We start from the raw sequence: 18,298 nt of genomic DNA, 5'->3' as shown, positions 1-18,298 counted from the left end.
GAAGTGTGAATTTACCAAATCGTTCATAGATGGATCATTTTAGTATACGATTCCCTACTTTTAGTTCTCTCTATTATGTAAGCATAACAACCCGGATGTCTCAAAATTACAATGTGAACTGGTCTTTAGTATTGGCTAATAATTATTCCAAACCCTCTGATTTCCACACCATTTGCAATTCTCTTCAAGATGTATTGTCCCCCTGAAAAAATAATTCTTAACAAACTTTTTGTTGAATATGCCAATTTAATGTAATATAATAGTTATCCACTTTGACCAAAAACTGGATTAAAAAAAAAAATTATTTACCTGAAAAAACTGTAATTTAAAGCAAAAAAATGGTCAAATTGGCTGCCAGCCAATAGGTTTTTGCTTAAATTTACCATTTATTTTTGTCATTTTATAAGTGAAAACATATTTTTCCTTTTTTTTTCTACGGAAGTGATTGACTTTATTACAATACATCTTTAAACGTATCGTTAGTGCATTTTACACGTGCGTTGACTTTGAATAATTAAATGACCACTGATGACCATTATTGCGTCATCGTCTTATCTTTGAATAGCCTCTCGAAACCACGAACGAAGTCCATTTGCTTTGGCGACGATATTAAACTTGCTCGCAAAAGCACAATGAACCAATTCAATGCAACGTATTAAGCCAATAATAATAAACATAATAGGTCTATATTGCAAGTTTTCTATGACGACAATCATCTGACTCTGATATCAATCTAGGATCGGAATATACAAGACAGTAAGTAGGCCTACGATTTATTTTCTATTAACTTTGGAGGAATAGAAACAACTATTCATTTTGAATACTGAACATTGTCCTTGTTATAATTGTACATACGGTAGTCAAGTCTAAGTAGATACATCATCTAAACCATTTCAATTATCATTCGAAATTCAAATTGAAAGTTTAATTTTAATAATACGTTGTTTTGAAATACGTGTAGAAGATTCTGAAGGAGAACAAAAATAATAATTGGAAATAATTTCCTATTTGTTGATTTTTTAAAAAAATCGTGACCAGGGAAGACGATCTTAGGATGAGCAATAACGCCTCATTAATTTTCCCATTGGTATTAGCCAACAAAGTCCCGGTTGCAGTCACGTAGCCAACCCTACGATTTTAAACGATTATTAAATTATGTGAGTTTAATAGTTTAAATATTGCTTTTTAATAGCGTTGATATCATAATTTGCGGTTACACTATCTGAAAGAACTAAAATACTGCGATTAGATATGTTCAGGAATCAAGACATTTATATCAGAATTAGATGGAAATGTTAAAAAAATATATATAGCGGTTAGGGCAGGGGATCTGCAAGCCGTAGCCATAAAATCACCACAGGCTCAAGCAGTGGCGTAACGCAGAAGCCTGAGGCACCTGGCTTAGGAACCCTAAGTGGCCCTCCAATGCTGGAGGCTTCGGGCGTTTTTAGCCTTTTCGACATATTTCAATGCCTGTTTTTTTTCCACTGGGCACTGCTCTCATAAGCTCCCGGGCCCCTTGGGTTTAGCCAGTGAGCGCTCATAGCCGTTACGCCACTGGGCTCAAGTTTCTCCTCGACCAACTGTTGTTTATTCTCACGTCCTCCGGTCCAGTGTACACCTCTGGCTTGTGTGAAACCAGTACATCTTTCAAAAAAGTAGGGGGTTACCTCAGCACTCGACACGAAGGCCCCTTTTAGGAGATGAAAGCTGTTATAGGCGTAAAATCTTAAGTGTCCTCTAAGTTACCGTAAAATATCGTATTAATAATACATATTAATGTATTTTAACCGTTTCATAAAACACGTATTATTACCGTATCAGTAGAAACACTCACAAGTTTGACAATAAGGTAATTTCAATAATAATATTAATTATTATTTATGTATGCATCATTAATAATAATTATGATAAATAGCAATAACAAATAGTGTAAACGCCGCATTATGTTTAATTTAAAATACTTTTAAAACCTACTTAACGCGATGTCCTTGTCAATGTAATATATTCAACAAGTTAATGCAATTATAATATTAACGTGTAAATAGGCCATTGAAAGATGTTCGAGGTTAATAATGACATGACGGTCTTCTCACTGATGACGTATGAGTGTAGTCACTGTCTGGAGGAGTACCGTAATTTTCCATAGGAGTTAATTTCGCCATGCCAAAGTGTACTTTTCTATTTTTGTGTTGTCCGTTGGCTCGTTCCACATTTATCCAAAAATAAATAATATAACTTTTTTTGTGAGAATGTTTTAGATATAGTGTTTATGCGTTGCATCAACAACGCGTTTTATAATAACACCCAATAATACTATTGTTGGATAAAAGTCCTAATCAATGGTTCTATTGCACGGCAAACTTTTTTTAAACAATTCGTGTGCGACGCGGTATGTGTGATGTGCCGTCTATAACTGCTCTACTTTGCGCGGCCAAAATCCGAGAGCCTCCTTTTTAAATGGCATTTTTTATTCATCAAGATGTAAGCGGTGGATTGATAAATATAAAATATAAATATTTTTCCAATATATAAAATATATCGTGTATGCGATCTTTTTTTTTTTTACGAAGAATGCATATTGGAATTGGTGGTTAACGTGCTTGCCTTCTAATCTCAAGGTCCGGGGTTCAATCCTGGCCTAGTGCCAGGGTTGTAACTCATGACTCTTTCAAATCTACTGCCGCCCTAAGCCTCAAATGAGATTTAGTTATTATATCATATCATAAAATAGTTTATCCATCCTGCATTTGTAGTTTGTGCTCGCTGTTGGATGCGTATGAAATATAAAAAAAATTCTGGTGATGGATTGGGAGACTATTTTTCTTCCTTTGTTACAATTGGTTTATTTTTAGAAACTTTAAAAAAGCTTCCTAATGACGCAAGTAAAACGTTAACATTGACATCATTTTAATAGACCGTACATCCCCAATACATTTTCAACGTTTTGCACTTTTTAATTTTAATGAAAATAAATTACTTTTCATAATATTTTTGTCTGTGATTACTAATTTATTGACGCCTGATTTTTGGAATAGGGTCAAAACTATATACGGTGTAATCCTATTAGTCTGGGGCATAAGGTTAAACCCGTTCCTTGTAATATTGCCTTGTATAACATTAGTGTACACATCCTTTATACTGTATGTAAAACCTCACAAGATGCTATTTTTCAATTAAAAAAAAGCAGTGGAAACGTTCATACTCCGACCTCCTTTGTCAACGCCTAATAATACGTAGCAAGCAGCATCTTTTTTTTAATGCAGTATGCCCTAATTAACAAATCTTAAAGATTATTTTCCTGAAAACTAATTTTAAAAATGTGTTGAATATGCCATTTTAATGTCAAAGGGAATAACGACAAAATGGGCTATTCAAAGTTTATTTTATTTATCTTTTTTAATACATCTTTAAGTGAAAGCGTATAGTATTGTACTTCGAACCACTTGGTCAGCGCCTGTACAAATGGCCTGGTATATTGAGTTCTAATTTCCAATGTGTTGTTTAATTTAAATCTAGGCCTATATCTTTATTGACTTGATGATTATTTCTTAAATCAAATTTAATTTGATCATGTTTGCTTTGGCTATCGTTGTCATAGATATTTGGCAACAATTTAAACTTACTGTTTATCTGGAATGGATAAGAACTCGTAAATATATTTTCTATTAGCTACCACTGCATATATCTTTGACAATAATATTGAACTATTTTCGTTTAGAATTAGTTCCTCCTGTTATATCCGATTCTCTCTGTGCTGTAGCAAAATTGTAGGCCTGGGCCACTACATGCCTACTGTACAGTATCATAGCCACACAGTACAGTGTCACATGATATGGGTTTTTTTCTTTTATGGGTCTCTCATGCATATATTTTGATTTACAATAATTCATTGTTATATAATATAATATATTAAACTATATATCTTGTTATCATAATGCAGCACAAAACAATTTTCATAGTACTGTATAACAATATTGTACATACATTAAAATAATTTCAGTATGGTTAAGGTTATGTAATGACATATTCGTTTTACCAACAATGATCTTAGCTATAACCACAATTTAACGGTTTTGCAAATCGAGTGTTGTAACCGTGTATATCAATGACCAGTTCAATTTGATTTACACGACGTAGGGTAGCCAGCGGCGTAACACAGAGGCCCGATGCCCCTGGTTTAGAAACCTATAAGTAGCCCTCCATCGCTGGAGGGCTCGGGCGTTTTTAGCTTTTTCGAGATATTTGAATGCCTGATTTTTTTTTCTCTGGGCACTGCTTTTGGGCCCCCATAAGCTCCGGGATCCCTCAGTTTAGCCAGTGAGCGCTCATAGCCGTTACGCCACTGAGGGTATAGCTGTAATATGCGCATCTGTAAATCAACATAGGAAAAATCGTCTTTGTTCAAAGGTCTTACAAACAAGATCAATAATACCTAATGTCATCTCCACTGTGCTTTAATAAACCATAATTTCTTGACGTGATTTTAGCAGCACGTCTTTGTTGTTTCTTAGCAATATCAATAAAACAATGTGAGGTATTACCACACACAGTACTGTAATTCCATAATCAATACGGTTCAATAGTAGGTATAGTTTTGTATAGAGCATCAATAAGTGGTTTGGATAGAAACTTACTCATTTCCCCAACATTGCACCATTGTTAACTTATAACCAACAGATTTATTTAAGTTTCTGTGTTTTTTTCAGCTGAAATGATCATCATAATAATCTAAGATATCGCACATTGTTAACTTGTTCCAATTTTTTCTCACAAATATTTTTATTTAGAGTTGCATTTGATTCCTCTATTTTTAATAATCATAACTTGTTTTATAATAGTATAGAAAGGTAATATTTTAAAACTATTTACTGACAGAATTTACTGCTTTTTGTAGACCAATTTTGATATAATATGGTGTATTACAGAATTTGCCAAAACTGTACAAATTAAAATGAAAATTGAAAATTACATAGACACAACACAAAACCATTCTGTCCATATGGCATGGCCTAAAATAGTGGAAATACGAGAGGCGTAACTGACTGTACTGAGTGTACACATTATACATAGAGTACAGAGAATCAGCTACTATTTTGTGTAAATGAGTTTTTCAAATTCGGCACTGTAGTGTTTATGAGGTATTTCTAGAAAATTGATATCCACCGATAGAAACTATGTTTGAGGCCCTACTTATAGAATATTAGTAGGCCTATAAATACTGGCCACACGCCTTTAAAATTATCATTTACAAATTTAAACGCTTACGATTACGTATAAGTTTATATACAATAGGCTATCGGAAGATAGCCGTGATTACATAGCTGCAATAATGGGCAATTTTACGACAATCAGAAGCTGTATATAGGTCTCTATTTACAACAAATGGCCTACTGACTTAATTTATAAATTGCCTATTAAATAACCGCTAATAAAAGTTTAATGTAACCATGGAGATAAATAATAAACAATAATAGAATGATGTACTTTCCATGGAGATGGCAATTGGCAAACACTTCATTTGGGCAATTAGGTTTGATATGCTCGTTTTATCTTGATTAATTAATGGTTATATTTTAGCATTATTGTGAGTTTGTTGTACAAAATGATGTGTGTTTGTTTGCTAAAACAGTGATCTAGGTGTCATTCCGCCCACCCACAAGCGTAAAACAAAGCACGTGACCAAATACATTTTGTAAAAAATATTAAAATATAAATAAGCATTCCTGCTACATGTAAATTGATTTGTTCATCAAATTTATACTCTAGGCCTACTTTGAACCACTTGTTAGCACCTATAATGGTCTGGTATAATTTATATTCTAGGCCTACTTCGAACCACTTGTTAGCATCTATAATGGTCTGGTATAATTTATACTCTAAGCCTACTTCGAACCACTTGTTAGCACCTATAATGGTCTGGTATAATTTATACTCTAGGCCTACTTCGAACCACCACACCACCTATAATGGTCTGGTATAATTTCTATTGACTTTTAGTAATTACATCCGCCAGAATGGCGAAAGGTTATGTGGTCCATCGCGTGTGTTTGTTTCTATATTTGCTAGTTAGCAGGATTACTTTAATTTAAGTTATTTCCCGATTTTCATAAGATTTTAAAGGATGGTTTGCGCTCTCTGAGTGCCCTTCTAGTTTTAATATGTTGTTTAAATTAAAAGAAATAAAATAAGGCAAAATTAATTGTATAAACATTAGATGAGCTACTGCTTAAGTTCTCTTGGAGTGGCGCTTAAGTTCTCTTGGAGTGGCGCTTAAGTTCTCTTGGAGTGGAGCTCCTGTTCTCGCTACAGTATAGACAATATGGCCAGTGGCGGATCTACGATTTTGAAATGAGAGGCACATTTAATATTTTGTAGTGTGTTTTTTCAAAATGTATCCCCTCCCCGTTTCCTATGACCACTAAAGAAGAATCTAAGCATTCTTAATCAAATTCTTATCGATTAGGTGTTATCTGAGTTGAGTGACTTACAGGTAGGGTCACTCTGATCAATGTGTGTATTAGGCCTATATATGATGAAAGTTTGATAAGGTATCTTAAGTGCATTAAATACATAACCTAAATAACAAGTGGACGACTCAGCTCGCAATCACATGTAGCCTAATCTCATGTAAATATTTACTACTTCTGGTAGGCCTATATAACAAAAATCACAGTATCGGAAATACGCACAGATACACCATCGTAGCAAATTAATTGGGAAAAGGCCGGCTTAGGTGGGGTTTTATTTTAATGCGTATAATTAATACAGTAGGCCTGTCAGAGGAGAGTTGAGGTTCATCACTCCCTATACAAGTGTTCAAATATTTAGTTAAGATAACATAATGTATTTATTGAGGACGTAAAATGTTCAATACTACGTGATTTGTTAAGCGTATAAGTGCTGATTTTTAGTATTGATCACTGAGAAATCATACCTCTTTCTCATTACGGATTCAACACGTTGGTTTATAATTTACATTCTAAAAATGAATATTATGTTTATAACAATTGTATATTGCAGATGTCGCACATGTACGAGAAAGTGGTGAGTGTGTTGTCGGCGCATCCCCATGCACGCCAGGAAAAAGACATCAATATTCTTGTGCCTTGGTTTAAATTGAAGTCAGACATATTCAAGAAATTAAAGACAGGTAGGCCTCAAACGAATAATTTAGTTAAAAGTGTGGTATGCCTTACTGTTGTGAACAAGGCAACTTAACTAGGTGCTTGCATGCCTCGCTCGCACTCATAATAGTTTTTTGTTTGCAATATAAAGACACCAAAAGTACAGAATACCGAAAAGTAATGATCAAATATAACAGTAATTTATAAAACACTTCTGTTTTGTCAATGATTTCAAAATAAATTACAACATAATATGGACAATTGACGTAATTATAAATTGTGTGGTAGGCCAGTAGAATTATTTATTTATAGTAATAATAATTATATCTTTAAAGGTAGGCTACTAATCACCGACTTCAACTCCTCACCCTGTTTAAGACGTGCCTAAATGGCTACCGATATGGAGGTCTATTTCATTTTAGAAAACATCCGTAAAAGTGTCCGATTCAATTTATAGGTCTACATTTAAAATATCGTTTTAATTAAATAATTTACGTATTTTCAGAAACATTAAAGGATATTATTCGAAACTGCGAGTTCAGAGAATTTGAGCCAGATCACGTAATAATTCGACAAGGAGATGAAGGTCATAGGTCAGTTAATAATCATAATAATTTTACCGTAGAATACCATAACATAACTAATACTGTTCTGTTTTGATAGGCTTTTTTGATCAGCCATTTTAATAGTATTGCATACGTTTTGTATCGGTACAATTGATAATGTCACCAAATTATGGTTAAAACGATATAACGTTTTCAAACACGATTTACACGTCAGCCTGTAAATTAATAATCACGGATGGCCGACCTACATACCATGGAGTATATAAATTACCTCCACCAATACATACAGCAGTATTGACTAAGCTAGGCCTATTACTTTAGCTAGGGCTGTTGCTATGCCAGTGTAGTTAGTAAGATGGCCTAATTAAAAGCTAACCACATAAACACTAAAAAAGCCTAGCTGTAGTAGGCTACTATTTCCTCTATCTAGCCTAGCTAGGCTAGGTACTGGGCTTTCTTAGTTTAAATATGCCTGCTCTAGATTAAAGCTTAGTCCTGCCTGGTCTGCGATAGAGTAGGCTCTCATGTTGGTTAGCTAGCTAGGCCTGGCTAGACATCATTTTATTTTAATAACTTACGTTGTTTCATTGATGAACTTCACCAATTCAGCCATTGGTATCTGATTTTCAAAACATGCTAGTATAATTCATAGATGTTACCAATTTAGTAAGTTACTAATTAGGCCTAGGCCTGGTCATGACTAGTTATACTAGGCCTAGGTACTACTGTAGTTAGCCTAGCTAGGCATGGATTAAAAATTCCTTAATCCATGGCCTAGGACACGCGATAATATGACACGTGGCTCACATCGCGCCATCATCGGAAGACAAGTTTTTGAATACTTACGCATGCGCAATTTATATTAACGAGTCAAAAACCTGCCAGCTCCACGAAAGGATAATGCTCTTTAGTCTTATATATTTTTTTTAAGTTTTTAAGCAATGCTATAATGTTCAATCAGTGTTTTGTTTTGATACTTCATACTGTTAATGGAATTAATTGGCGCACCGATTTAATTGAGGAATTGTTTCATGAAAACAAACATTAGACCTAAAGTCAATATGAATCAGAATACTGAAATACACATACTTAATTGAGGCAGGAAGAAACCGTGCACATATTGTTTGTCAATCTACTTAACAGTGTAGGCATTTAATTTCATTTATTGTTAATACTGATTGCTTTTTGTATACCGACTGATTAAGACCAGGGAAGAGTGAAGTTAATTTGTATTCGTTTTGTTATTGGCAAATTTCTTTTGCTGTTGGTTGGGTTTGGAAATAAAAAAAATAAATAAAAATAAAAGACTGTGTTTTTAGTAGATTGTCATTTATTGGGCCAAATCAAAAGAAATTAATTACAGTGAAAAATTAGGCATATGTCTACAGAAGAAACGATATGCCAAACATAAGATAAATAAGGCCTATCAATGATGTAAATCGAATAAGAAAAGTGGATAAACCAACCGCAAATTCAGTAATTTCACAATAAGATATTGGTTTTTATGATACAGTACGTTGGTAAAACGAGGGGAGGGGAGTTTCTTTCATGTCCTATTGAAGTGTTAAGTTTTAACAAATGCAGAATTTACTGGATGTATAGAGTGAGTAGGTATAAAACAAAATAAAACAACAAAACAGACAATGTTATTAAGTTACATTCTTTCTTCAGCTTTTATATAATATTGCGTGGTACGGTATCAATTTATATTAAGTATACAAATGATGACGACAGCGACGATGGAGATACAGAAGCCCTGAATGATGATCGAGAAGGCCCAAGGGAACGAGGAGGAGCATCAGCAACAGACACAACTGATTATACTGAAGCAGTGAAGACCAAACTTAATAGAAAAGTATATGGCTCTTATATAAGAACACTAGGTAAATCTTGATGAAATGTTGGTAATGACGATTGTGATGATAATGATTGTTTATGATGATGATGATGATGATGGTGATGATGGTGATGATGACGATGATAATGATGATGATGAAACGTGATGTGACGAGAATGAGGATGCCAATAATTACATTTCTCAAGGATTCGTATGACGAGAATTTCTAAAACTTGTCACTCGCCCCTGTTACCTATAAATGCTTTTTAATAATAGTTGAGCAGACAACATCGTTATATACATTGAGCAATTTGTGTAGAGATTGAATGTTCCATGCAGCGAACGTGGTTTCTTGTTTTGTTGCACCAAAATGATAAAATATCATACATAATAATTGTCTTGGTTTGGTTTTTTCGTTACAGATAGTGCTGGATTAAGTTTTGGAGAATTAGCTCTTATAAAAAAGAGTAACACAAGAAATGCATCTGTGATAAGTGATTCTACAATGCACGTAATCATTGTAAACAAAGATCTTTACAGTCGATCTTTACAGCTTAGCCAACAAAAAGATTTAGAAGAGCGTACTAGCTTTGTTGATACATATCCGCTATTCAGGTAATTTATTTAATTTATTTTTCGTACATAAGTTGAGGACTTCTTATGTGAAAGATAGCCAAGCTACTTCCTAAATATAAGTTAACCTAACCCTCTAAATAATCTCTCTCACTATAAAGTAAAAAGAAGTGGCTCATAGGATTCGAACCCGACATTCAAAGTCCATAGTCTAATCCACTCGACTACACGACAGAAAGCGTTTACATTAGTGAATTGTAGTTTGGTCAATTCTTACCTCACACCGTCCTTATGGATATGACTAATGAATATTCATGTTTATTTCCTGACGTTTCATGAGGGATCCCCAACTTATGTACGACAAGAAATATCGCGATTAGGAAACCCTTTCTTGTTGGTAGGCTACTCTTGGTTTCCACTAGAGACTCAACACAACCACTACATTATTTCTCCCACCACAACTCTTTTCAACGCGTTAGTTCTTTTGGTTGATTTTTTTCATTGTTTCAATGGATAATTTGTTAATCTCGATAACAATAAACAGAAAATGATACAATCCAAAAACAACTTTTGCACGAAATTTCCACGTTTTGAATCCTATTTTTAATTGACACAAAAGACATTACACATGCTCTTAAACAAAAAGTTGGGAACATTTCGGTGGGTATCAACTATTTAGATATTTATTATATGCTTTTTCGATAAACAACGGTTATACAGCATTCTTTGTTGTTCGAAAGTCGGTTCTTATCTTATTGCAAATCTTCTAGTTTAATTGAAAGGCTTCCAGCATTCAATAATTATTGAATAATAATCGAATACTTAGTACCACAGCACAGTTTGACATACCGTATGTGCAGAAATTTGATTACGTAATTAGGGAATTTCCCTTTACCGCAGTATGGAACGCTGCCAACATAATGCATGTTCGAAACCTGTGACTATTCCAGGTCAGTATTTATAAATACAGAATTTGTATTATTTTCACGCGCTATCGACTCGATGAGTAATTACTACGAAAGCACCAATTCACCACAAAAAACGCAATGGAAAATTCAGCCAAATCCGATTGACTATAAATAATAATCCTATCATTCAGTTATGAAAACCAATAGATTTAATTGAATTTAAAACGTAATGGAAATTTTGCGATGAAATATGCATATGCAAATGCACCTACAATACAGTGTGAGTATTTTCATTGAGAAAAAGAAATGGAAAATGTGCAAAAACAACAATCAATGCCTTTCATTTAGAAAACGTTACGGAAAATTGCAATGACGAAAATTTATTTTTTTATTGAGAAAACGTAATGGAAAATTTCTGATGAAAATGTGCAGATGCAAATTTACACTTATACCAGTGTTGCGAAAACGTAACGGAAAATTTACGATGACGAACAATACCTGCATTATGAGTGTTTTCATTGAGAAAACGTAATGGAAAATTTGAAAAGAAAAACAAAATGCATATCATATCCTAATGTTAATTGAGAGAACCTTGATTTTGTGGGATATTTACTATTTATTTACTGTTAATGTACTATAATGGTGATGAAATATTGGTGATGACCGGTAAAGATAATGACTGATAATGGGGTGATGAGAATAACAAAAATTATGACATAACATAGTGATGCTATTGATAGAACAGTAGCAACAATGAGATGAGTAGTAGTAATGAATACAGTATGTTTAATTAAATTATATGTAATTTTACTTTCTATGGACCAGAGACTCCCTAATAAAATAATAAAAGATTGATTGAATGAATGAATGAATATGAGGCATGTAAGGTGATAAGATTAAATGTGTATAGATGTGATTATGTTGATGATTAAGAAAATGATGATGATGATGATGATAATTATGATGATGGCGTTGATGATAACGACAATGATGGCGATGATAAAGTAATAGGAGGATACAAACAACGTAAACAACGAGTATAATGGTTTTGGAAATGTTTTTTCTTTGTTAGGGACTGGCGTCCAAGATACCGGTCAATGCTTGCAATGAGTCTTCGGCGAACCACTATCGAGTTTAATAACAATCTTGTGAGGCAAGGTGACCCAGTGAACGCATTATATTTCATCATGGGTGGACTAGCTATAATGTCGACCGACACTTCTCTACATCGACAGCAGTATCGGGACAAACTTGGTGCTGGAATAGTCAGGTGAGCCTAGCATGCCAAGGGTGCTCAGTTTGGGCACATATTGCCCTGCCCGCCCCTCCTTTCAATTCTCAAATATGTACATCCACGGGCATGACTGACATAGGTTAAATATTCATACGGCTGAATTTAAATGTGTTTCCGAATGTCGTGTTCACGTCACACACCGGTTGAAATGCGTTAACTTTCCGAATGCGTTTAAGAAAGTCTTTTTTCATTTACAGGCCAAAATGTGGCAGACGTTCAATGCCAAAAACTTACTCATCGAGAAGCGTCTATGGCGCGTCAAATAAAATTGATCTTTGTGTCCTTGGAAAAGGAGACATAGCAGGTGAAGTAATCTCTCTCTTTCCTTTTCTGTATCATTTCATTGTAGGCCAAATGCCAATTGTCTATGTTGTGAAAATGTTAAACCAAGGCAATCTAGTAACAGGATGCTGAGCTCCAGAGATCAAAGGGTCTATCTGTGGCTGTGACACCTACACGTGTGTGCATAGTGCAGTACTGTGTGTATTTGTCGTAGCTAGCCAGACATATTAATATTAAAGGACTGTTACGATTTCCTATCTTGGCAAGGCGAGGTCAGTGTCCTGTTGTTAGATTGCCTTGGTTAAACAAACCTATCCGATTTTCAAAAGTCAAAAGTGTTCAATAATGCGCATGCATTAATATTTTCATCTACTTTTTGTGACGTGAAAAATGCGCAACTAATCATAATTAAGGAATGTTCTACTCGCGCGAATATATTCGCTAATGGCGAACATTGCTTATTTCAGCACTGACTAAACACCCAAAAGAACCACCAGTAAATTAACCATTCTTTTCTTTCAGGTGATATTGAGTTAATCTTAAAAATACCGACAAACATGCAGACAATTCGATGTATCGAAAAGGTGGAAGTGTATGAGCTAGATCTGAAATATTATGAGAAGTTGATACACCGTAAAAACCCAGGAACACTGAATATTATTCAGAGGTTGGCAGAAATAAAGATTGAACATAGGCTTTCAAGAATACCAAAAGATGTTGAGGTCGGTGCATTAACAGTTTTGTAACTTTATAGGCCTACGAAAGTTTCCTAATTACTATTGCATATTACAAATGTAATATTCTTTCTGTGGCCTCATGTGTCAAAAAATTATTCCACACTTTCTACAAAGGTCCGATTGGCAAATTTCGACACACTTGTGGTATACTCAACACTCGTGTGTGTCGATCATGAATTGTTGGGTGTCTGTTGTCGAACATATTTTTTAATAGTTATCATCAGTCCCGATTGATAGGCATAATGCTAATTTTGAAGTAAAATCAACACCTTAAACTTACTTTCATCGGAGTTTTAGGATTCTGTACTCACTCCACGACATTGTAAAGTAACAAAATTAACATAAGTAAAGAAGTCTAACACTGCATTGCTTGTTCTTTATTACATTTCAGGCACCAATGCTAAAATGGGCTTTAACGAGGCTACGAGAAATAAACACAAAAGACAAAACTCCAAATTCAGAGGAAACACAGAATAAAAAGCTAAATCTTTGGATGACAGGGAAAAGACCCATAGTGGATAGAACTGGACCCGGTTCACTTTTATATCGATTGAGACATGTTGAGAAACAGCTTACTAGAAAAAGACGTCAACGACAACAGAGAACTGTCAATGACGTTGGTTTCCAGATAAGGAGTGTCAACAATCCTTCTTCAGACGTTTTCAAACCTACAGATGACTCAGATCTTTCTAAAGAAGTTGACCAATTGAATGCCCATTACAAACCAACAGACTTATCATCATTTATTAATTTACCGAATACGTTTGATCTGCAATTACCTAAGCTTTCACAAAGACATTATTCCCAAGAGGGAAACACGAACGATGATTCCGAACAAACAAATGGATCGTCTCAAGTAAACTCAATATCAGAATCACTTTCAGATATCAATATACACAAACCAAGACAACATAAATCGTTTCCTTTGATTATAGCAATCGATGGACCTTCTTCCCGAGAGGAAATCATTAACCGACCTGAAAGTAAGTTATCGGAAAGCGGTTATTCGTCCAACCCAACCCATTCATGGAATGATGATCAACCGGATAGACTGAAGTTACTATCCAGTTTACGGTATAAATAGAAACTTTTATTTTAGTATACTTTATCAAAATTAGTATATTCAATGAAAATGTATGGTTACAAGTACGTCCAAAGCCTGGTTTCCACTAGGACGTAAGCGCAACGAAAGCGAATTGACCAATAACAAGCGACAGTTCGAATAATCCATCGCTTGATTGGTCAAATTGCGTCTGATAAGAACAAAGCTTTGGATGTATCGCATGTTTGTTTGAAGTTGTTGTGGGTACAATTTGGGTATATTTAAGATAGAAAACATGGTAATAGTACTAGTATAGTATCACTTTCGTATTGCATCAATCATTATAGGCGTTATTGTTTGATTAATCGACTTTCTAGGTTGGTTTCCAGATTGTTAAAACTATATTACTGACAATGTTGAATCATTGTGATTTAGTGATATTTCCCTTCCCATAAAATTGAAAGGAAAGAAAGGAATTGAAGTCAGGCGGGCGGGTTTAGATTTAGATGTTTATTAAATGTATACATACAACAATACTATTATTCTGCCATTAGGCAGATACATAGTTTGGTATACTCAGCGATTTGAATTGATATAATTCATGTCACTTAATATGCCATGCACGGATTACAAACCAACTCATTATTTATCATTATATTATGTATGAATACTCTTTTCATGTTTTCATAGAATAAGCTACATTGGTATTGGCCCGACCCAACATTAATTTAAATTATAATTTGGTGCCGCTAGGAAGCACCGCAAGATGACGTAAATTCAGCGCAAATTTTGACCAATCACGACGTATTTGAAATGTCGCTTCCCAGTACAATTCAGGATACTTCACTAGCAGCTGAAATAAATGATTTAGTTCAATTTAAAGCCGATACTTTATATAATGATTAATTTTATGTCGTACTGCTGTTTCTTTTTATTATTGTTGTTATTATTTTTTTTTTCATTTATTCGATATTTGATTTATTGTCTCATTTACTTAGTTAGGTAGGTCCAGTGTACACAGTTATAACCTGTGTGCACTTTAAAGAACCCAGTTCATTATTCGAAAAAAGAGTAGGGGGTTACCCCGGTGAACTGGTTCACAAAATAGCCCCTGTATCAGAGGGATTACCACCTATCTGATAGGACAGTGATTAATTCACTATTGGTAATCCTTGGCCACATTGCCTAAAGACATAAAATAAAATAAATAAATAAATAAAATTAATTATATTTTAGTTTGAAAAGGGTCTTATACGTGACAAGAATAATTTATTCTTCTTATATAGATTCTCAATATGATTCTAGTTGCTTTATTGTTTATTATGTCAACTTGTTCTGTATTCATATTATATACTCGTATGGGAAGTTCCCTTTGTCATCCATTATTTTTGAACTTGCTAAAGTTCATATCAGGTATTTATGTAAGGCTCACTGGATAGAGTACCAGAACTAGACAAAAAAACCAAAACAGAATACTGTATCTATTTTTCGTGACATTTCACGCCTCAGAGAGCGGGTACATAAAACCCACCAATTGCTAATTGTGGTAAAGTGTGAATTTCCCAATACAATTCCGGTTACTTTGATTCTCTCTGTACTGTATCCATTTTTCGTGACATTTCACTCCATCGCGTGATTTGAAAGTTTGAAAATGAAACTTTTGTAAACATATATGTGGCAAAAACAAGAATGGCTAGAAATTGAAAAAGACATTATACAATGGGCAAAACAGTAAAACAAAATCAATTTAATATATTGTTATCTTACAGTTTTACAAAGCCGAAGTCGATATTGCCGAATTATTTGGACGAAACGGCAAGCAGTGTATCTGTATTAACCAGTGAAAACGCTTCTAGTATTAGTTCTGATGAATCTAGTCAACAGTTTATCAATCGTAAGGAAAATCAACCAGACCAACAGGACGCAGAGCCTATTTCTGACAGGAATAATACGGTATGAATTTAGTAGTACGGTCTTGACCCTCCTCAGAGTGCGGATACATAAAAACATACCAATTACTAATTGAAAAGCGTGAATTTCCCAATACAATTCCGGTTACTTTGATTCTCTCTATTACACTCCAACTCCCATCCCTCCTCGGGTACGGTTCAAATGTTTAAAACTATCTCAGTACAATTTCGGATACGCCATTAACACCCCAGATGTGTTTATGCCCTATTACTCCAACCCAATGTGTATGAATAATACGTGTATATAGGGGAGGGGGATGTAATATAACTTGTTCATACTATATTAACATGGCGATTATGATAAATAAATGACAAAATGATGATGATAATAATCTTATTAATAATCTATGACTCTCTATTTATAAACTTCCGTTGTTTTAATGTTATTAACAACTTACGGTCAAATTTGATGAGCAATATTATTATTTCGCGTTTATTAAATACAACTTAATCATGTTGTGGTAATGGAGTGGTTAATTAAAAACTTAAATTTGTTCCTCCTCTCTCAAAATGCTGTAATAATGGACTGTTTACACTATTGTGTTTAAGTTATGATTAAATCACTTATAGTTCCAATAACAACAATTAGCTAACTTCCTGAAGTGTTTCTTTTTTTTCCTTTGACAAAGACCTATTGTTCTCAAATATCCTGGTCACAAGTTTATATCCTGGTTGACAATGTAATACTGTATTACTGTATAATTTCATATTGGCCTACTTTTAGTACGGGTTTTTAAAAAAGAGCCATATTTACGTTTATTTGGGTTTTTCACCTAAACACATTCCATTATTTATAGTATGCAGGAATTACATATTGTTTATTATTAATTTTAACACACACAGTAAAAAATTGCCTTTTATTTAATATCGAAACATGAACTGTTTGATGAATAGATCATACCAGGGTCTTTAAATAGATTGTATATGCTCTCATCTAAATTCACAAGGCGGAATTCTATAGATAGATTTTTTTCTGGTTGCGGAAATTCGGTGCGGCATTTTGGATGATGTAATATACGGGTCCGTGGTATAAGACAGACCATGGGAAAATACTATTTCTATTTGAAGTACACGGTACATTTATTACACAAACAGTTGATCGTGGTGCCACAAGTCATTTGATTAGTCACGTGAGATGTAGTGTATTTTATGCGTTTCTTTCAGACAATCTCAAACCTTCCAATTGTAAAAGTTACCGAGTAACGTCATCCGTCGAACATTTTTTATTAGACCTACTTAAAGGAATTATTAGTAGGAAGCGAATGGCCTTAAGAACTTCCGAAAGTGAGAGTCTATTACAATAGGCCATCGTGCAGTCATTTAAGATATAAAATGATAAATATTTAAATATTGTTCTTCTCTTACTTTTGTTATAATCATAGAAAAAATACAAATTTCTTTGTTTTTTTAAACAGATCGTTCGCAACTCTTCCAATCGACGTTACACTGTGTCAGAGTATACGATTTTGAAAGAAGCACTTCGTAGAAGACAGAAACGACATACAAGATACTTGGAATCAGTTTGGTCACCACAATAGAATACTCAAAACGTTCTGTCCATCATCATCATCAGCAGCAGCAGCATCATCAAGATACTTGGAATCAGTTTGGTCACCACAATAGAATACTCAAAACGTTCTGTCAATCATCATCATCAGCAGCAGCAGCATCATCAAGATACTTGGAATCAGTTTGGTCACCACAATAGAATACTCAAAACGTTCTGTCAATCATCATCATCATCAGCAGCAGCAGCATCATCATCAGCAGCAGCAGCAGCAGCATCATGAAGATACTTGGAATCAGTTTGGTCACCACAATAGAATACTCAAAAAGTTCTGTCAATCATCATCATCAGCAGCAGCAGCATCATCAGCAGCAGCAGCATCATCAAGATACTTGGAATCAGTTTGGTCACCACACTAGAATACTCAAAACGTTCTGTCCATCATCATCATCATC

At 34.2% G+C, this 18,298-nt stretch overlaps 1 protein-coding gene across 1 annotated transcript; it reads left to right on the top strand.

The window, feature by feature from the left end:
• Positions 1 to 7,023: 7,023 nt before the first annotated feature.
• Positions 7,024 to 17,919, top strand: LOC144848114 (uncharacterized). Its single transcript, XM_078704806.1, has 10 exons — positions 7,024 to 7,153; positions 7,633 to 7,720; positions 9,365 to 9,576; positions 9,953 to 10,145; positions 12,084 to 12,281; positions 12,503 to 12,609; positions 13,110 to 13,309; positions 13,716 to 14,398; positions 16,136 to 16,319; positions 17,752 to 17,919. Exons 1-10 carry the CDS (start codon positions 7,024 to 7,026, stop codon positions 17,872 to 17,874), a joined length of 2,118 nt encoding a protein of 705 aa, XP_078560932.1. The 3' UTR covers positions 17,875 to 17,919.
• Positions 17,920 to 18,298: the final 379 nt, after the last annotated feature.

This window comes from Antedon bifida, chromosome 7 (assembly GCF_963402885.1).
Source record: "Antedon bifida chromosome 7, ecAntBifi1.1, whole genome shotgun sequence".
NCBI lineage: Eukaryota > Metazoa > Echinodermata > Crinoidea > Comatulida > Antedonidae > Antedon > Antedon bifida.
The sequence above is the reverse complement of the archived record's forward strand: the minus strand, read 5'-3'. Positions and strand labels throughout refer to the sequence as shown.